At 51.9% G+C, this 20,726-nt stretch overlaps 2 protein-coding genes and 1 pseudogene across 6 annotated transcripts in view; 1 reads left to right on the plus strand and 2 right to left on the minus strand.

Moving 5' to 3' along the window:
- Positions 1-2: 2 nt before the first annotated feature.
- Positions 3-20,726, minus strand: part of LOC139590565 (mas-related G-protein coupled receptor member X1-like) — a 35,306-nt gene continuing 14,582 nt past the window's right edge. Inside the window, exons 1-5 of one of the 5 annotated variants that reach the window (XR_011679353.1) lie at positions 18,467-18,960; positions 17,016-17,132; positions 7,298-7,397; positions 1,312-1,411; positions 3-106 (exon numbers count right to left, since the gene is read on the minus strand). Coding sequence is in view for 1 of the 5 variants with exons in the window: in XM_071428279.1 (XP_071284380.1) it covers positions 16,101-17,021 (921 nt within the window). In the remaining 4 variants the exon portion in view is untranslated. Of the gene's footprint in view, positions 107-1,311; positions 1,412-7,297; positions 7,398-15,032; positions 17,133-18,466; positions 18,961-20,726 lie in introns of those variants that run through there. The other 4 variants (XR_011679355.1, XR_011679354.1, XM_071428279.1 and 1 more) reach the window with 4 other exon arrangements.
- On the minus strand, positions 5,021-7,062 carry LOC139590567 (proto-oncogene Mas-like). The gene has a single exon (XM_071428281.1). The coding sequence runs from the start codon at positions 6,872-6,874 to the stop codon at positions 6,065-6,067; it is 810 nt and encodes a 269-aa protein (XP_071284382.1). The 5' UTR covers positions 6,875-7,062; the 3' UTR covers positions 5,021-6,064.
- LOC139590642 (mas-related G-protein coupled receptor member A1-like) lies at positions 9,858-10,865 on the plus strand (annotated as a pseudogene).

Consider the following 20,726-nt stretch of genomic DNA (forward strand, 5'->3'; position numbering starts at 1 on the left):
AGTGGGAAGGATTCAGTGGGGAGGAGTGAGATGTGCAGGGGAGGAGGGCAGTGGAAATTGTGGGGTGGGAGAGGGAGGTGGAAGGGTTGGGCTGTTCGGCAGGAGGCTGATAAATAACACAGAAAAATAAACATTTTTAGTTCTTCTGAATTTCTTCAAAAGCAAAGTGGCAAAATTTAAATGGATGTGTTATAGATGGATAATGAGATAATTGGCTCTTACACTTAAGGGATCAATACTGTGTGAATATTAATAGAAGCTTTATTGATATGTAATTATGTTATTGTAGTCTGTTGTTTAGATGTCCCCTGTTCTCCCCATAGTCCCCTTCTCTCCCCTCTGTACTGTTTCCATCAGAGAGCCTGAGTCATCTAGGACAGGTAGAAAGAAGGGGTGTACAGAAGCTTGTTGCTGGGGGGGGAAGAGGTGCAGCATGAGAACACCTGACCCTCGAGTCAAGTTGCAAGAGAGCAGGCTCCAGCAATAAACACAAAGAAGGGCTGAGTGACAGACTTTGGGAGGGGCCAGGTTTAGCTGATGCAACCCCCAGGCTATCAGAGGTGAAGCATCCATCTTGAAGATCAGCCAGACACGTGGTGGGCAGCCATGAGGGAAGCTCCCAGGCCTGCTTCTGATTATTCAGTCCTTTTGTTGCATTTTTTCATTAAGGTTTAATGAGCCTTTAAAATTTTAAACAGTGGGTGGTTGTTTCTCACAGGATGCGAAGGCTGGCACACAGGATGACAAACATGGCAGGAAGCAGTGCAGAAACAGATAAGGAGGGCTGCAGTGATTTTGGGGAAAATTCTGGAACAGGAAGCAACAGTGCATGGCCAGAGGAAAAGTTCAAGGCAAGGGCACCTTCAATATGGCAGCATTCATTGAATATGACCACCAGAGAGACACTGCTTAATGAACCTCCATGATCATAAAAGGACTTGCAGGAGGAGGTGGATGCATGGAAATGAGTTCTAGGAAAATGGTGTTTATGTATTAGAAAAGAAGACTTTTCAAAGCCTACATGTGGTTTTAATGGATTAATACCCTGTTGTAAAGTCTAACCATACACACAATACAAGGAGAGATCCCTCTGTGTCCTGTGCAGGTCAAGAATTCCTGCTTCCTCATGCTCTGCATTGTGTTAGGAAGTTTGTTCTGGCCCATTTCAGTATTAGGACACAGACGGGATGCACAGGAGAAGAGAGAGGAGCTGGGGAGGGCCCTGGGGTCAGCGGGAGAGGGTGGCAGGAACAGAGCAGCTGCTGCAGGAGAGGAAGGTGGGGTAGGGAGGAAGGCCAACATTCCACTGACCTGTTCCCTGTGGGGCAGCAGCAGGCAAAGGGCTCTGTGCAGATCAGCGGCGCTTCCTGGCACCTCTTGCTCCTTTGGGATCCATGTCCTAAAGCGGCTCCTGGCAGGTCAGGGACATGAAGGAGAAAGTGCCCAGCTCACCAGGAGCTCCTCATTCCCGTCCTGCTGGCTCCTCTCCGTGCCCTGTCCTCATGTTGTTTCCCAGGGCTCAGTGGAGTCATGGGGGGAGAGGGGTATTCGAAAATTGCAACTTTGCTTACTTCAGAAATTCAGTTCCTCTGAGTTATTTATGTTGGGTGTGGGTTTTTTTTTTTTTTTTTTTTTTTTCCTACAGCGGAAGTGGCTTTTGTCAGAAGCTCTACATGAAGATTTTTCTGATTGGCTCCTCTTTCTCTCCTGATGAGAAACACTCCTTCCCTGCAGAGTGTCCCATTCTCCCACTGCCTTCCCTCTCCAGTTGGGTTTCTACCATTCCTCATTACTCTCCCTGAGGTTACATGGTCCCTCCAGCAGCAGAGGGATGCTGGTGGTGCTGGTGGCACTGGAATGCTGGCAGTGCAGGCAATGTGGGTGAGGCAGCTGGGTGCTTCTCAGAAACAGCTCCAGTTCCGGGAAGGGCTCTGAGATCATTGCAAAAACATGCTCTGGTCCTGAGGAAGCACAGTTGAGCTGCTTCCTCCTCCTATTCTGATCCCATCCTTATCCCTGCTCCCCATCCCCATCCCCATCCCCATCCCTATCTCCACCCCTCTCTCTATCCTCACCCCATCCTATCACATCCCACAGGTTTCCCAGACAGAGCCAATCCCTACTTTGAGCGTGGCCTGTCAGGCTCTGCTCTCCTCCAGTGGGGAGATTTGGGATTGCCGGCATCCAGACCCCCTCCATCCTGCTCCGAGCCTCTCCTGACCCCTCTGAAACCACCTGCAACACCCCAGACCATCCCCAGGGCCCCCTTTTCACGCCCAAGGAGCCCCGATCCAGCCCTGATCCTTTTGGGACCCGCGGCAGTGTCCCTGCTTGTTGCAATGTGATGCCATTTCCTGTTTCACCTATCCCAACCCCCCAGGTGTGCCAACCTCTCCGTTCCCCTCCCCCTTTGCCCTCCTGCTGAGAGCTGTCCATCAATGTTAACCTTCCAGCAGGGTCATGGTGTGGTTGGCAGGAGTTCAAAAGATGCCCCTCAGATCTGGGCTCATTGGCCTGTCCCAGTGTCTGTATCCCTTGAGCCTTCCCCTCCTCCCACCTGGCTGGTGCCTCACCTGTCCCTTCCCCTCCCCCTGTCCCTGGGCTTAAAAGGAGACGGGACCATGCGGTCTGGATTCTGTTGGGAGCTGTTACAAGATTCAGAGGTCTACCATCCTGGAATAAAACTCTGGATTATAACTCTACAGCAGAATCCTCTCCTGTTTCTCTTCACCATCGCCTGAACCTTTTCCACCAGAGGTAAACTCAGTTCCTACTATGCCTGGATTTGTTCTGAGTGCCCAGCTGCAGCACCCAGCTGGCCAAAGGTATCTCTGGGGTGAAACACCACAGCTGCTGCCTTTGGCCCAGCAGCAAGGGTCAGACGAGCCCAGGCACGTCCGACCTGGTAATATTGGGATTAATATTCCATACCTGCTCCTCCTGGCCAGAGGGTTCTAGGATCCAGGAGAGAGGAGGAAAGCTCAGCTCCAATGAGCTCCTCAGGATCTCACAGGATGGTAAACATGGCTGTAGGCAGTGCAGAAACAGATTTGGAGGCCTGCAGTGGTTTTGGGGCAAGTTCTATAACAGGAAGCAAGAGCACACGGCCAAAGGTAAAGTTCAAGGCAAGGTCACCTTTAATATCTCAGCACTCAGTGAATACAAACACCAGGGACCCCTCTGAATGAACCTCCAGGGCCAGGAGAGGACTTGGAGAAGGAGGTGGATGCATGGAAATGAGTCCAAGGAAAGTGATGTTTATGTATTAGATAAGAAACAAACTTTAATAACTCTCTGTGCTTATGAGGGATAAAACCCCTGATGTAAAGTCTGAACCCAAACAGAAATATGGAGAGATCCATCTGTGTGTCCTTTGGAGGCAAAGAATTCCTGCTTCCTAAAGCTTCCCATTGTGTTTGAGAGTTTATTCCGGCTGATTTTGGTATCACACCCATTTACCCTCTCCACTCCTCTTCCCATGCCATGCCATGCCGTGCCATGCCATGCCATGCCTATGGGTTCCCAGTCCCTGGCCACACTGCAGGTGTGGCCTGTTGGGCTCTGCTGCTGTCCAGTGGGAGATTTGGGATTGGTGGCACCCAGAGCCCTCTTGGCCCCTCCAGCCCCTGTGTGCCTGATGCCTTGGGCTGGCTCCCTAGAACAGAGGCCAGAGCAGGTGAAGAGAATAAAAGGAGGCATTGATGAAAGGCATTCAAAAGGTTCACTCTGGGCACTCCAAGGCTCTGAGTGGAGCTACACCCAAAATGGACAATGGTCATGAGATTTTCAGACAGATAGAAGTTTGGTCCATTTACAAATCGGGTTAATCCTCCAATTACAGCTTCAGGTAATGAAGTCATTTAGCCCCAGTTTGCCCTCCCCCAATTCACTTTTGTCTGTACTTTTCCAGGCTGATGGCAGTGTCCTTGAATTTCAGGCCTAGAGGGATTGTTTTGTCTGACCAAAATGTGCAGACAGTTAACTAACATTTTCCATGGAGTTTAGAGTTATGCCCTAATGCAGTACAGGATATGAAAAATAGAAAGGCTAAAATCCTAAGGCCTCATGGCCCCCTCTGACATCCTCTAGAAATTCCCCCCAGGCTGCCTTCCCCTCCAGACATCCCTGCTCCTCTCCTGCCCCACTCAGGACACTCAGCAGTGTTTCTGCTCCTCCTGGCAATTCCATGCTTCTCCAGCCCAATGAACAGCAGTGGTGCCATCCCTGTAGTGCCTCTTGTTTGTGTCCAAAGGAGGCTGGGGGGCTGGACACCAGGGATGGAGCTGGGGAGGGGCATCTCCAAGAGAAACACGGCCCCAAAGGCTTCCAGGGCAGCCTGGGGTGAGCAGCCCATGGGGAGGGACTGGAGCCTCAGGCACGGGGCTGGGAGGGATGGGAAGGATGGGAGGGGGGTGGGCTGCATGGGGAGTGGGATGGGAGGGTGGTGTGGGAGGGCTGGGACATGATGGAGCTGGTGGGAAGATGTGGTGGGAAGGTGTGGGGTGTGGTGGGGCTGGAGAGAAGGTGTGGGGTGTGGTGGGGCTGGAGAGAAGGTGTGGGTGTGGTGGGGCTGGTGACCTCAGGGAAGCCCCAGGGAGGGGGGTGATGCCCCGTGGAGCCCATGGTGACAAGCACAGGTGTCACCCTGCTCCTGGAAGGGGTGGCTGTGCTGAGGAGCACGGCCTCCTCCTCTCCTTGCTGCTGCACCACCTGAGCCTGCTGAGGGAGCAGCTGCAGGCAGTGGAGAGGAAGAATTTCTGAAGGCAGAGACACCTTTGCTCCTGGCTGACAAAATTGAAAAGTAAAGATCTCTGGGGAGATCTCTGCTGTGACACTGACAGAGCACTCGGGGTGGGGAATGCTGAGCCCCTGGGCCATCGTGTCCGTGCCAGCCCAGCTCTGGGGATCATGGTTGCTCCAGGCAGCACAAGCCATGGCTGTGTCCCCTCTGAAACCAAGACATTTTAAGTCTGACAGCAAAAGTGTGTTAGACTAGTAACAATTTTGAGTCAAAATAGGAAACATATTGGAAATATATTTGCCATAGACAGGTTCAAAGAAACAACACTTTTCAGGCATTTTTATGCATTATAATATCCCAGAGTTTTTACAGATACTCCCAAATATGGTCCCAATATTTACATCATAGTATCGTTTTTTTGTTTCTTTTATATACTACCAAAATATGCCATCAATCTTAGTTAAATGGATAACCTGGGGTTTTTTTCCAGTAAAAAATATTTTATTAAATTTGATGTACAGGCCTAGGAAATGGCTCCCTTATTGCCATTGCAATTTATGTCTTGCAATTTTTTAATTACATCTTTTGGTATCTATAGGCCTCTGAAATAATAAACCTCTCAAGATATCATTCTTATTCTATGACATCCAATTAGTTCTAGTTGTATGATAACCATTAAAAGTACTTTATTGATTTTTTTTCTCCATCTATTGAGTAAGTTCTCTATGGGGTATGCGCTGGTAAAGTTTTCTACTGACACTCCACCAACACAGATCTAAATCAAAACCTGCTAAAGTCCACAGTCAAATATGCCTTAACTCATTAAACATAGTTCATTACAGAAATTTCTAAACAATCACAAAATTCCTGGCTAACTACCTCTCTGTCCCCTCCCTCCAGCCACATTCCAGGCTGGCAGCAGCAGCCAGAGGAAGCCAGGAAGCGCTGGCAGAGGAGGCAAAGGCAGCTCAGGGTTCATGGTGCTGTTTATTGGTATCAGAGCTCAGTGGGATGCAGGAAGCAGATGCCAGGGGGAATTTTGGGGTCACAGCCGTGTTGGGAAGGATTCTTTTGGGGGTAAAGTGCTCTAGGACCTGTGAGGGAGAAGCAAATCCATGCTCCAATGTGCTCTGTGCAGAGCGTGCCTCCCACATGGCCCCTGCCACTGCCTCTGATCCCTTTCCCTGCAGGAATAAGGGTGGGAGGGTGATCCTAAGTCCCGGCCCCATGGTCCTGCATGGGGGCACTTGAAGGGTTCAAGAGGCTCAGGTCCCCGTGTCCCTGGTGGCATCATTACTGGGGACAGTGCTCCCTTCTGGCTCCTCAAAGACCCTCTGGAGGCACTCCCTGAGGGACCCCATGGAGCAGTTCCTCCAGCACTTTGTTACTGAGATGTAGATGAAAGGGGTGGATGCTGCTGTGCATGCAGGCCAACAGGAGAACAAGCCGGGGGGACACAGTGGTGTAGCCGAGCTGCTGCAGGAAATTCCAGAGACTGAGGGGGAGAGTGAGGAGCACAGCGAGGAAGACAATGATGTCAAGCCTCTTGGATTGCTGCTGCTGGGAGCTAGCCTTGAAGTGAATGAAGAGGATTGTGCTGGGAATGACCATGGATGGAGCAAAGACGAGGAAGCTGAGGATGTACAGGGAGATGAGAGCCCCCTGGCAGAGCTTGTGTTCCTGTGACTGGCACAGGGAATTCACCGCAGAAATGGCAGCGATGACAGTGATGGAAAGGGCCCAGAGCACAGCACTGACCACCACCCATGAGAGGTCCTGGGGAAGGTGGCAGAAGAGCCCAAGTGGGCAGAGCATGGACCTGCCCCTCTCGATGCTGATGGCCGTCAGCCGGTACAGCCCTACGCTGTGGAACATCCGGAAGAGGAGGAAAAGGAAGCGTATGGATGCTGGGGGCATGATGGAGGAGCAGGAGAAATCCTCCAGCAGGAAGAGCAGCGTGGAGGGGACCATGAGGATGAGGAAGAGGAAATTGATGATGGCCAGGTCAAGGATGTAGGCAGTGATGGGTTTCATGGTGTCCCTGTGGATGCGGAACCCGAGGACCCAGAGCACAGCCCCGTTCCCAGCCAGCCCACAGAGGCAGATGAGCAGGGTCACACTGTGTATGGCCATGGTGGTGACATCTGTCTCACAGAGATCATGCCCTTCAGTGGATGAGTTGTCAGGGGGGACATGATGCTCATCCCAATGGATGGACGCTGGGCAGGCATTGGGATGTGGCCCCTGGCTGTGGTCAGAGTGGATGGGCAGTCAGTGCTTGGAGAATCCAGGGATGGACCATGTGGCTCCTCAGCAGTTGCCTGCAGTGGGAAGGATTCAGTGGGGAGGGGTGAGATGTGCAGGGGAGGAGGGTGGTGGGAATTGTGGATTAGGAAAACGTTTGGATGTTCACCAGGAGATGCAGAAGGAAAGCTCAGGGCACATGAGGGGGGAGCTGGGGAGGCCCCTGGGGTCAGCGGGAGAGGGTGGCAGGAACAGAGCAGCTGCTGCAGGAGAGGAAGGTGGGGTAGGGAGGAAGGCCAACATTCCACTGACCTGTTCCCTGTGGGGCAGCAGCAGGCAAAGGGCTCTGTGCAGATCAGCGGCGCTTCCTGGTACCTCTTGCTCCTTTGGGATCCATGTCCTAAAGCGGCTCCTGGCAGGTCAGGGACATGAAGGAGAAAGTGCCCAGCTCACCAGGAGCCCCCCATTCACGTCCTGCTGGCTCCTCTCCGTGCCCTGTCTTGGTGTTGTTTTGCAAGGCTTGGTGGGAGAGTCGGAAATTTAATCTTTGGCTACATAAGAATTTCCCTTCCTGTGAGTTTTTTGTCTTGACCTTTTTTCCTTGCCATAGCGGATGTTGCCCGACATGCAGATTTCTTTGGATGGCTCCTCATTTCCTCCTGATTAGAAACTCTTTTCCAAATGGGACATTCTCCAAATGCTTCCCCTCTCTCTGCAGCTTTCTACCATTCCTCATTTATCTACCCTGAGGGGTCACTGTCCCTCCAGCAGCAGAGAGCTGCTGGTGGGGCTGGTGGTGCTGGAATGCTGCTGGCAGTGCTGGAAGTGCTCACAGCACTGTGCAAGCATCTGGGTGCTTCTCAGAAACACCTCCCATTCTGGGAATAAGTCCGGGATCATTGCCAAAACCTTCCCTGGCCCCAAGAAAACAAACTGAGCTGAGAATTCCCATTTCTGTCATTGCAATGCAGGCTCACACAGCCCATGGGAAGGACAGCACTCAGTTGCTTGCAGCCAGGTCAGCAGCACTTAGAGCCCACCCTGATTACTGTCAATCCCCTTGATGATGCAATGAAAGCTATCAGGGACCAGCTTTTGGGGTGCTGTGATCCCTTTTCCAGCCCTTCATTGGGGCTCATCCTCCCCCTCCTCAGACATGGGAGCCCTTGTGTTTGTTTTTACCTGACCCCATCTCTCTGGGCAATGTGTGCCAGGGCCTCAGCACCCTCACAGGGAAGAATTTCCTCTCAATATGCAATGTGACCCAACCCTCTGTCAGTGGGAAGCCATTCCCCCTTTTCCTGACACTCCATGCCCTTGTCCAAAGTCCCTCTCCAACTGTCCTGGAGCCCCATCAGCTCCTGGATGATGAAGTGTTTGCCCTTGAAAGGATTGGGCTGGTGAGGGGATGTGAGATTGCATAGCTGGGGACACAAACACGGTGTCAGCAGGGAAGAGAGGTGACAGTTCTGGTCCCAGGGCCAGCAGTTTCCAGGAGGAGCATCCCAGATCCCTGAGGCACAGGTCAGCCTGGGTGGGAATCATCTCACCTCAGCTTTCTAGGAATTCCTTGGAATTCACTGTAGGCTACTGTCAGACTCCCAATGGAGTGTAGAGGATGACTCAGATGAAACCTGCAACTTTCTAAGGATTAAAGCCAAGAGAGCAGCATGGATTTGCCTCTTCTCAGAAGAAATGACATTGCTGAAATCCCAAATCATCCCTCTGGGGTGTGCCAGTGCTCCAGCTCACACACAGAATTTAATAGTGCATGAATCTTAGTGTGGTGAAGGTAAAGTACCACTGATATTGTGGTATACAAGGGGGAAAACTAGATTTGAACCAGTAATCAAAGTTGACAGGACATTTGTAGTTCAGGGTCATAAGGATCCACGTCAGGGGATGGCAGGGGGCAAGTTCAGGCAGTTCAAAAGACAAGATTTTGGGGTTGAGGTTGCTATAAAATCGAACAGAAGCTGAGATGGAGCCAAAGCGCTTTGGGCACAGGTGTGGTTGCTGGGGCTCTCTGCTGTTGCTCATTTCCCGGGCAGAGTGAAGAGCAGCTGAGGAGCAGAGGCCTGAGCCCGTGGCAGCTCTGAGGCAGCTGCCTGTGTGTGAGAGCCCTGGGGAACACGAGGCAGCACGGAGAGCAGGGGCTGTGGCAGGAGCTGGGACAGAGCCCGCGCCGGGCGCCGCTCGGGCTCACCCCGCGGGCCGCGCTCCCCTTTCCCAAGGGACCATTCCAGGGAAGCTCCTGCAGATCCCGGCCCAGGGACAGCAGCTGGAGGCTGGGAGCTGAGGGGAGTGCGCTGCGGGGAAGTTCTGCAGGCTGCCAGAGGAAACAAGGTCAGACTCTTCTCTTCCACCTTAATCAGGGCCCCCTCATTGGGTGGAACCTGGTGATTGATTTTGGGGGCCGAACTGAGGTCTGTAGGGAATTGAAAGCTATAAACAGTGTGGGAAAAGGGAGGGAATATTGAAACGAGTGTCCTGCTGAAGGAATCCATCAGCTCAGTGATACCAACTGACACCTGAGAGTCCAGCTCAGATCCATCCCAAAGTCATTTGCTCTCTGATATCTCCATGGGCAATTCCTTCCTTCTCCACTTGTTTTCCTCCTCCAGCTGTGTCCTGTCCACAGCCAGGAAGGAGGTATCTCCCTGGCTTTTGTGCCAGGCAGCCCAGACCAGGCTCCCACATCCTACTTGCCTTCTGTCCTGTCCCTCAGCCCTGCCTGTGCTGCTGCACATGGAAGCTGTGGCTGGGAAAAGATGGGAAAAGCCACGTTTGGGGGAGAGCAGCGTTGCTCTGGTGTCTCTGTGTGTCACCCCTCCAGCTGTGTGAGGGCAGGAGAAGCAGCAGAGTTGTCACCATGAGCACTTTGTCCCCTGGCACGGAGGGAGCCAGCCCTGCCTGCTGGAGCCAGCCCGGTGGGAAGGCATCCAAGGGGAGCTGGAATGAGGAGAGCCACGGCAACTGGAGCCAGTGTGACCACAGGCAGTGGAGCAAAGTGCCTGTCCCACTGCTGCTGCTGCTGCTGCTGCTGTGCCTGTGTGGAATGGTGGGAATGGGGCTGTGCTCTGGCTCCTCAGCTTCTGCATCCACAGGAACCCCATCACCCCTTATGTGCTCAGCCTGGCCATGGCTGGCTTCACCTTCCTGCTCCCCATCATCATCCTCTTGGGGCTATTTTCTGTCCCAGAGAGCTTCTGCCACCAGCTGGGCTCGTGGGGTGTGACAGCTGGGCTGAAGGTGCCCATCCTCTTGGCTTTCACTGCCGCTGTCTCCTGTCTGACAGCCCTCAGTGCTGTGACAGCTCTGTTTGTCCTCGCGTGTCCTGCTGGCCCTGCCACTGCTCGCAGTGCTTCCCCATGCTCCTGTGTGCCCTGCTCTGGCTGCTCTCCTTCCTGCTCACTGCCCCCCTCCATTGCTGCTCTTTGGTGCCCATGGCCTTGGTGCTGAGCTGCCTCTTCTCAGTGCTCAGCCTGGCCTGTTCTGCTCTGGCCCTGATGGCCAGGCTCCTGTGCTGCCCATGGAAACAGCTCCCAGGGAAGCTCTGTGCCCTGCTCCTGCTGCTCCTGTCATGCCCTTCCCCTTCTTCCCTGCTGATTTTGGGCACTGGCTCTTGCTGAGGGCGTTTGACTTCTCTGTCTTTGCCGCCAGCACCTCTCTCCTGCTCACCTGTGCCAAGAGCTCTGCCCTCCCTCTGATTCACTTCCTGGCTGGGAGCTGTGCAGAGGAATTCACCTCCTCTGGTAGTGTTGCCTTCCAGAGGGCTTTTGAGGCTTTTGTGCCAGAGCCAGGGCACAGGGACAACACAGTGGAGTCATCATCAAGTGGAATCATCAAGAAAGATCCTCAGCATAACATAGAACCATAAAATATCCAGAGTTGGAAGGGACCTACAAGGTTGATGGAGTTGAGCTCGTGGCCCTGCACAGGACATCCCAAGAATCCCAGGCTGTGCCTGAGAGCATTGTCCAAATGCTCCTTGAGCTGTGCCAGGCTGGTGCTGTGTGCAGCAGGGGCACTCCTGCCTGGGGTGGTAGTGAGTGACACGAGGAATCCTCATGGAATGCTTTGGGTTGTGTCCTGCTTTAGGGAAAATTTGGGAGGAAGCCTCTGAACAGGCTCCCTCTAGTAAACAAATTCAATCAGCCCCCCCCAACTTGTTTGGGAAAAGTTTTCCTCAAAGAAAAGTGGAAAAAACCTGTTTATTTAACAAGCAAAGTATTCACAAGGATAAAAAATGAAAACAATATTAGACAATAAAATCCCTTGGTGTTCTGCAGAGGTGGCAAATTCAGCAAGTCCTTGTTGTGGAGTGTAGTTTGGCTCACTCAGTGTCTTATCAGTCCCCCTGGTGCTGGAAAATGCCGCGTCCCAGGCCCCGGTGGGCCACAGGTGTGAGCTCCCAGTGCTCTTCTGGGTTTTCAGTCCAGAGCAGGTTTGAACAGTGTGGTGAGCTTTGTGGATAATTGGCTAGCTGAGAAAGGCCACTTCGATGTGATACCGTTGGATAAGGATAGGGGAAACAAGCTGGGGATTAAGCAACCAGTGTCCAATCACTGACAAAGGTCATGGTGACCTTCGCTGAAACAGGAAGATGGGGGAGAAAATCGCTTGCCAGAAAATGAAGATAGCCTAGGTAGAGTAGCTACAAGAATGTAAACATAGAAACAAAATAATCCTTAGAGCATAGAAGTAGGTGTGATTGATCTAAGTGTGCTTTAACCAATAATGAGCTCAACTTTTGCAATATGTATAAGCTTCATTAACACCAATATAAATATGTGTGAGCTATCAATAAACTTTGGGATTTGCTGTTCACGCATATTGTGTGCTGCAATTCTTCCGCCGTTCACGACAAATGGAGATCCCGAGACGTGATTCGCTGGTAGCCACGGTCGATCGGTGTACGGAGTTCGGGTCCTACCGCAGCCGAGGACGGCGAAAGCACCGCTGAAAAAGGGACAGTGCCGCCCCCCGGGTGAACTCATCGGAGACCCCGACCGATACGTGCTGCCGAAACCTTGAAGGGCTGCAAGAAGTGCGCTGTTATCTTTAACATGGATAAAGAAAGGCAAGCAGCATATGATTTATTTACTGGCTTTTTACAAAAGCGTAAGGTTAAGGGTATAGATTTGCAGAAAGAGCTTCATGGGTTGTTAGCTCATGGGTATGCACAGGGACTTTTTCGAAATCCTCACACAGTGCATGAGTTGTCAGAGTGGCATATATTTGGGGATAAGTTGTGGCAGGCAGTCATAGATGATGATAAAACCGCGAGAAAGTTGGGAAAGTTATGGCGATTCGGGCATGATGAATTGCTGAAATATCAGGCAGAGGAAAGAGCTGCTCAGCAGGCTAGTGCAGCCCATGAAAAAAACAGGAATTATGGGGACTGGTTTTGTTCCCCGTTACCCCCTGTTACGTCCACAGTCAATCTGCCGCCGGCATCGCCTTCTGCTTTAAATGGCAGTTCCCCACTGACACCGGCACCTGCTTTAAGCAACGCTGCCGCGCCGACATCGGCGCCTGCTTTAAGCAACACGGCCCCGCCAACATCGGCGCCTGCGTTAAGTAGCACTTCCTTGCCGACTTCGGTTCCTGCTTTACACGGCAGTCCCCTGCCGGCACCTGCACCTAGTTTAAGCGGAGGCTCCCCGCCGACATTAGCTCCTGCTCTAAACACCAGCTCCCTGCCAGTATCAGCTCCTGCTTCAGGCAGCAGCTTCCCCCCTGCGTGTACTCCAGCAGTGCCGTCCGCGCCGCCTGCCCTGGTGTCAAACCCTACACCTCCTCCGCCTAGTAATGCGCCCATCCCTGGGTCAGAGTGTGACCTAGCAGGGGCCATTGCACAGCAGCGAAGGGAGGCATGGGTGGCGGTAGCGAAAGAATTCATGGACACGGGGGATGACGAAGCAATATCGGCTGCTATGGAAATTGCCTGTCCAGTGGTTTATTCTCCCCTGGCGGGGGGAGGGTTTCAGGCTACAATAACTGCTTTGGATTGGAAATTGTTATCACAGTTACGATCCACGGTTAGTCAATTTGGAGTAACCAGTGAACCCACAACACCGGAGCCTGCAGACGCCGCTCGGGAAACGGCAGAGCCAGCGCGCCCACCAGCCGCCGTGCCCAGACACAAGTAGCAGCTGTCACCGCTTCAGCTCAACCTGCCTCCAGCCCGCCACCGCCGGGAGCCTCGGATTGGACCTGGCAGCCGCAGCCACAGTAACCCTGATGACCACCCACCCAGAAAAGGTTCCAACTAGAGTGAAGGGACCACTCATTATTGATGGATTACCTATGGGAGCTTTGCTTTTAGGACGTTCCTCGGCTACCATGATGGGATTGTTTGTTTTATCTAGAATAATAGACGCTGACTATACAGGGGAGATTTCTATTATGGTGCATACTCTTTTTCCACCTATGCAAATCGAAAAAGGGCAAAGAATGGCTCAAATCTTTCAGCTGAAGATCATGGTTACGCTCTATTGTTAAGGTTGGCATTGTAGTAGCTATTGTAGCTTTGTTGTTAGTATTAATTTTGCCGTGTTTTTGTATATGCTTACAGAATATGGTGCAAAAGATGATAGCTACCGCATTTAATCAAACCATGCTTGTTCAACAGAAAAATGGGGGAAATGTGGAGAGCTTTGTGGATAATTGGCTAGCTGAGAAAGGCCACTTCGATGTGATACCGTTGGATAAGGATAGGGGAAACAAGCTGGGGATTAAGCAACCAGTGTCCAATCACTGACAAAGGTCATGGTGACCTTCGCTGAAACAGGAAGATGGGAGAGAGAATCGCTTGCCAGAAAATGAAGATAGCCTAGGTAGAGTAGCTATAAGAATGTAAACATAGAAACAAAATAATCCTTAGAGCATAGAAGTAGGTGTGGTTGATCTAAGTGTGCTTTAACCAATAATGAGCTCAGCTTTTCCAATATGCATAAGCTTCATTAACACCAATATAAACATGTGTGAGCTATCAATAAACTTTGGGATTTGCTGTTCACGCATATTGTGTGCTGCAATTCTTCCGCTGTTCACGACAGAACAGTTCCAAGCAAAAGGAAAGCAACAGTCCAGGGAACTTCTGAGCCTCAGCTAGTTAAAAAAATACCAAAAGCAAAGGAGATCTGTCTGTTGCATGTCTGTGCTGCAGACAGCACGGTCTGGGAGCAGGAATGGGGAGGAGTGAGCACAGCTTCTGAAAACAAACTGCTGCATCTGCTCTCCCCCTCTTTGCTCAAGAACCAGTCTGAAATGGGCAAAACCTATTTCTGGGCTAAACAGGTGAATGGGAACACAATTCAGCTCATAAAGTCACCCCAGGACAAGTTGGAAGGAACAGTAGAGATCATCTCATTCCATCTCTCCTTCTTCCATGGGCAGGGACAACCAGGAAAGCTTTTGCTTTAAAGTCTCGCTCTTTTGAAAGGGAGCTCAGGTAGGGAGTGGCCTGGGTGACACTGGAGACAAGGAAGGTGCTGGGAAGCAGAAAAAGTACATGGAAGTATAATGGTCCTTCTGCACTTGCCTTGGGAGAAACGCCCTGGCTGAGTTGTTCTTCCCTGGACAAGAGGTCCCACCATGGAAAGTCTTTCCAATGGACAGGAGAAGGGAGTCAGGGAGAGAAAAACCCTCTTAGATGTCAAAGTCTCTTCTGTTAATTATTAACAACTCTGTTAATAAATGCTCCTTAGCTGTTTAACCTCAAGTGTGTCTCCAAAGCCTGGCTCCACACATGGTTTTCACTCTCACTTCCCTTTCCAGAAGCAGTGGCACGTTGGTTTCCCCTGGATTTAAGGCAGTGGGAAAAGGAGGGACAACTTCCCCCTGAGCAAGAGCTGTGGCTGCTGCCCAGGTCTCTCCCAGGAGGAATCAGGAGCTCTTGGCAGTGCCAACATCATCCCAGCCATTGCAGGCACGTGCCTTAGGAAGGGCTCTGGTATGAGACAGGTGGCTGCCCTGCTCCCAGACCAGCCAGAGGCTTTGGAATGGGATAAAAGAAGGAAATGAGCCATTTTGGACACTGTTAAACAGGCACAGGCTCTGCAGGAAAGCCTGGTTGTTGTTTATTCTACAAATTCGGAAGGTGGGAACTACGACAGTGGAAAGAAACAAAAACCATGAATCCAAATGTGATTGAGGGGTGGTTCCAGAATGACAAAGATCAGGACAGGCTGGACTGTGGCTGAAGCTGCTGTGCAGAGTGGCTGTGCAGCTCCTCCTGAGGGTGGCCAGGCTCAGGATGGAGGTGCTCAAGGGCTTCCCTGGGCACTGATGCTGGGGAACCAGAGGATGGATGGCCCCATTCTGCAGGAGAGCAGCATAACCCCCTAATTTCTGTGCAATTACATGGTCCAAGCATCTGGTGATGGGAAATTCCATATTCCATGCACTTTTTGGATACAGGCACAGGAGTTCAATGGAGTTCACTATTGACGCTGCACTTTACTCAGACAGATTCAGTTCTGGAATTCAAGAATGTGACAAATTCCCACGGAAAGGATAAGGGAATTTTGTTCCTCCCCAGCTCTGCAGCCCTACCTGGTGTCCCTTCCCATCACCTGGGAATGCAGGGCTGGCTCTGCGGGACAGAAGGGGAAGGATGCTCCCTGTGATCCCAACCCCTCTCCTGCCATCCAGAGGCACCAGCCCTGCAGGGATTTGGGAAATCACTGCCACCCTGTTCTCGGTGTGTCCCCAGGGATGAAGGTGTCCCAATCTTTGCAGGCAGGATCTCCCTGAAATCACCATGGAACTCATCTGCTGAGGCAAAGGAGAGGGAGTTCATTCCCTGGGGCCGAGGCCATGAGGGTGATTCCATGGGGAATAGAGCTGGGGAACAGCACTGAGCCCAGCTGCACTGCTTGGAGCCATGTGGATCCAGGAGGGAGGAGGAAAGCCATGCTGCAATGTGCTCCCTGCAGAGCATCCCACAAAATCACCCAAGGCAATGCTCCTGCTCCCTTGTCCTGCAGGAATACAGCACCACAGGGAGGGTGATCCCGTGGATATTGATTAATCAGGACCTTAAAGGACAGCCCTCCAGCCACTTTCCTGGGGTCCTTCAGCAGAGCAGTGGAAGGGATGAGCAGACTCAGACCATCGTGTCCATGGCAGGATCATCGCTGCGGGCAGTGTTTTCTTCTGGCTCTTCAAACACCCGCTGGAGGGAGAGCTGGAGGGACTTTATGGAGCAGGGCCTCCAGCACCTTCCCAGCAAGAAGTAGACGAAGGGTTTGATGCTGTTGTGGATGCAGGCGAGCAGGAAGACAACCTGGGAGGGCACAACAATATAACCGAGCTGCTGCAGGAAATTGAAGAGGCTGAGAAGGAGAGTGAAGAGCACAATGAGGAAGGTAACGATGTCGCGCCTCTGGAATTGCTCCTGCTGGGAGCCCCACTTGGCCTTAATGAAATTGACTGTGCTGGAAATGAGCACGGGTGCAGCCAAGAGGAGCAGGATGATGGTGTTCATGGAGATGAGAGCTGCCCTGCAGCGCTCCTGCTCGTGTGATGGGCACAGGAATGTCACTGTGGGAATGACAGTGAAGAGAGCAAAGACTGTCCAGTGTTTGACACTGTCCACCACCCTCACCAGGCGCTTGGGAGGCTCCCAGCAGTAGCAGAGCCAGAAGAGCATGTCCATATACCACACATCGCTGCTGTCTATCACCCACAACAGCCCCCAGTACAGGGACACCACTGAAAACTGGAAGAGGAAACTCAGGTACAGCTCGGGCAGGATAGGAGAGCAGGACACGTCCTCCACCAGGAAGAGGAGGGTGGAGGTGACCACAAAGAGGAGGAAGAGGAAGTCCATGACAGCCAGGTCCAAGAAGTCAGAGTTACGGCTTTTCAGGTTGAGGAGGCCGATGACAGCCCCATTCCCAGCCAGCCCACAGAGGCCGATGAGCAGGGTCACACTGTGTATGGCCATGGTGGTGGCATCTGTCTCACAGAGATCATCTCCTTCAGTGGGTGAGGCAGGAGATGGGGACACGGTGGTCACCTCCATGGATGGACGCTGGGCAGGCAGTGGGATGTGGCCCCTGGCTGTGGTCAGGGTGGATGGGCAGTCAGTGCTTGGAGAATCCAGGGATGGACCATGTGGCTCCTCAGCAGCTGCCTGCAGTGGGAAGGATTCAGTGGGGAGGAGTGAGATGTGCAGGGGAGGAGGGCAGTGGGAATGGTGGGGTGGGAGAGGGAGGTGGAAGGGTTGGTCTGGTTAGAAAGAGGCTGATAAATAACATAGAGAATAAACATTTTCAGTTTTTCTGAAGTTGTTCCAAAGTAAAGTGGCCAAAATTTTAAAGGATGTCTTATAGATGGATAATGAGATGATTGGCTCTCACAGTTAAGGGATGAATACTGTGTGATTATTAAGAGAAGCTTGATTGATATATAATTATGTTATTGTAGTCTGCTGTTTAGATGTCCCCTGTTCACCCCATAGTCCCCTTCTCTCCCCTCTGTCCTGTTTCCCTCAGAGAGCCTGAGTCATCTAGGACAGGTAGAAAGAAGGGGTGTACAGAAGCTTGTTGCTGGGGGGGGAAGAGGTGCAGCATGAGAACACCTGACCCTCGAGTCAAGTTGCAAGAGAGCAGGCTCCAGCAATAAACACAAAGAAGGGCTGACTGACAGACTTTGGGAGGGGCCAGGTTTAGCTGATGCAACCCCCAGAGTATCAGAGGTGAAGGATCCATCTTGAAGATCAGCCAGCCACGTGGTGGGCAGCCATGAGGAAGCTCCCAGGCCTGCTTCTGATTATTCAGTCCTTTTGTTGCATTTTTTGTTAAGGTTTAATGAAACTTTCAAAATTTAAAAAAGTGGGCAGTTGTTTCTCACAGGATGTGAAGGCTGGCACAGGATGGCAGTTGTTTCTCACAGGATGACAAACATGGCAGGAACCAGTGCAGAAACAGATCAGGAGGCCTGCAGTGGTTTTGGGGTAAATTCTGGAACAGGAAGCAACAGTGCATGGCCAGATGAAAAGTTCAAGGCAAGGGCACCTTCAATATGGCAGCATTCATTGAATATGACCACCAGAGAGACCCCGCTTAATAAACCTCCAGGATCATAAAAGGACTTGCAGGAGGAGGTGGATGCATGGAAATGAGTTCTAGGAAAATGGTGTTTGTGTATTAGAAAAGAAAAACTTTTTAATACCAACATGTGGTTCTAATGGATTAATACCCTGTTGTAAAGCCTCACCATATACACAATACAAGGAGAGATCCCTCTGTGTCCTGTGCAGGTCAAGAATTCCTGCTTCCTCATGCTCTGCATTGTGTTAGAAAGTTTGTTCTGGCCCATTTCAGTGTTAGGACACAGACGGGATGCACAGGAGAAGAGAGAGGAGCTGTGGAGGGCCCTGGGGTCAGCGGGAGAGGGTGTCAGGAGCAGAGCAGCTGCTGCAGGAGAGGAAGGTGGGGTAGGGAGGAAGGCCAACATTCCACTGACCTGTTCCCTGTGGGGCAGCAGCAGGCAAAGGGCTCTGTGCAGATCAGCGGCGCTTCCTGGTACCTCTTGCTCCTTTGGGATCCATGTCCTAAAGCGGCTCCTGGCAGGTCAGGGACATGAAGGAGAAAGTGCCCAGGTCACCAGGAGCTCCCCATTCCCGTCCTGCTGGCTCCTCTCCGTGCCCTGTCTTGGTGTTGTTTTGCAAGGCTGGGCGGGAGAGTCAGAAATTTAATCTTTGGCTACGTCAGAATTTCACTTCCTGTGAGTTTTTTGTCTTGACCTTTTTTTTCCTGCCATAGCGGAAGTAGCCTGACATGCAGATTTCTTTGAATGAAATTGCCTCCTGATTAGAAACTCTTTTCCAAATGGGACATTCTCCAAATGCTTCCCCTCTCTCTGCAGCTTTCTACCATTCCTCATTTATCTACCCTGAGGGGTCACTGTCCCTCCAGCAGCAGAGAGCTGCTGGTGGGGCTGGTGGTGCTGGAATGCTGCTGGCAGTGCTGGAAGTGCTCACAGCACTGTGCAAGCATCTGGGTGCTTCTCAGAAACACCTCCCATTCTGGGTTGATTTTCAGGATCATTGCCAAAACGTTCCCTGGCCCCAAGAAAGCAAACTGAGCTGAGAATTCCCATTCCTGTCATTGCAATGCAGGCTCACAGAGCCCAAGGGAGGGACAGCACTCAGTTGCTTGCAGCCAGGTCAGCAGCACTTAGAGCCCACCCTGATTACTGCCAATCTCCTTGATGATGCAATAAAAGCTATCAGGAAGCACATTTTGGGGTGTTGTGATCCCCTTTCCAGCCCTTCATTAGGACTCATCCTCCTCCTCCTTGCACTTTGGAGCTCTTGTGTTTGTTTTTACCTGACCCCATCCCTCTGGGCAACCTGTGCCAGGGCCTCAGCACCCTCACAGGGAAGGATTTCTTCCCAATATCCAATCTGACCCCACATTCTGTCAGTGGGAAGCCATTCCCCCTTGTCCTGTCACTCCATGCCCTTGTCCAAAGTCCCTCTCCAACTGTCCTGGAGCCCCATCAGCTCCTGGATGATGAAGTGTTTGCCCTTGAAAGGATTGGGCTGGTGAGGGAATGTGAGATTCCATAGATGGGGACACAAACACGGTGTCAGCAGGGAAGAGAGGTGACAGTTCTGGTCCCAGGGCCAGCAGTTTCCAGCAGGAGCATCCCAGATCCCTGAGGCACATGTCAGCCTGGGTGGGAATCATCTCACCTCAGCTTTCTAGGAATTCCTTGGAATTCACTGTTAGCTGCTGTCAGACTCCCAATGGAGTGTAGAGGATGACTCAAAGGAAACCTGCAACTTTCTAAGGATTAAAGCCAAGAGAGCAGCATGGATTTGCCTCTTCTCAGAAGAAATGACATTGCTGAAATCTCAAATCATCCCTCTGCTGTGTGCCAGTGCTCCCGCTCACACACAGAATTTAATAGTGCATGAATCTTCTTAGTGTGGTGAAGGTAAAGTACCACTGATTTTATGGTATACAAGGGGGAAAACTAGATTTGAACCAGTAATCAAAGTTAACAGGACATTTGTAGTGCAGGTTCATAAGGATCCATGTCAGGGGATGACAGGGGCAAGTTCAGGTAGTTCAAAAGACAAGATTTTGGGGTTGAGGTTGCTATAAAATAGAACAGAAGCTGAGATGGAGCCAAAGCGCTTTGGGCACAGGTGTGGTTGCTGGGGCTCTCTGCTGTTGCTCATTTCCCGGGCAGAGTGAAGAGCAGCTGAGGAGCAGAGGCCTGAGCCCGTGGCAGCTCTGAGGCAGCTGCCTGTGTGTGAGAGCCCTGGGGAACACGAGGCAGCACGGAGAGCAGGGGCTGTGGCAGGAGCTGGGACAGAGCCCGCGCCGGGCGCCGCTCGGGCTCACCCCGCGGGCTGCGCTCCCCTTTCCCAAGGGACCATTCCAGGGAAGCTCCTGCAGATCCCGGCCCAGGGACAGCAGCTGGAGGCTGGGAGCTGAGGGGAGTGTGCTGCGGGGAAGTTCTGCAGGCTGCCAGAGGAAACAAGGTCAGACTCTTCTCTCCCACCTTAATCAGGGCCCCCTCATTGGGTGGAACCTGGTGATTGATTTTGGGGGCAGAGCTGAGGTCTGTAGGGAAGTGAAAGCTATAAACAGTGTGGGAAAAGGGAGGGAATATTGAAACGAGTGTCCTGCTGAAGGAATCCATCAGCTCAGTGACATCAACTGACACCGGAGAGTCCAGCTCAGATCCATCCCAAAGCCATTTGCTCTGT

This window comes from Agelaius tricolor, unplaced genomic scaffold (genome assembly GCF_023055355.1).
Source record: "Agelaius tricolor isolate 1412-34295 unplaced genomic scaffold, bAgeTri1.0.p SCAF_5, whole genome shotgun sequence".
Lineage (NCBI taxonomy): Eukaryota > Metazoa > Chordata > Aves > Passeriformes > Icteridae > Agelaius > Agelaius tricolor.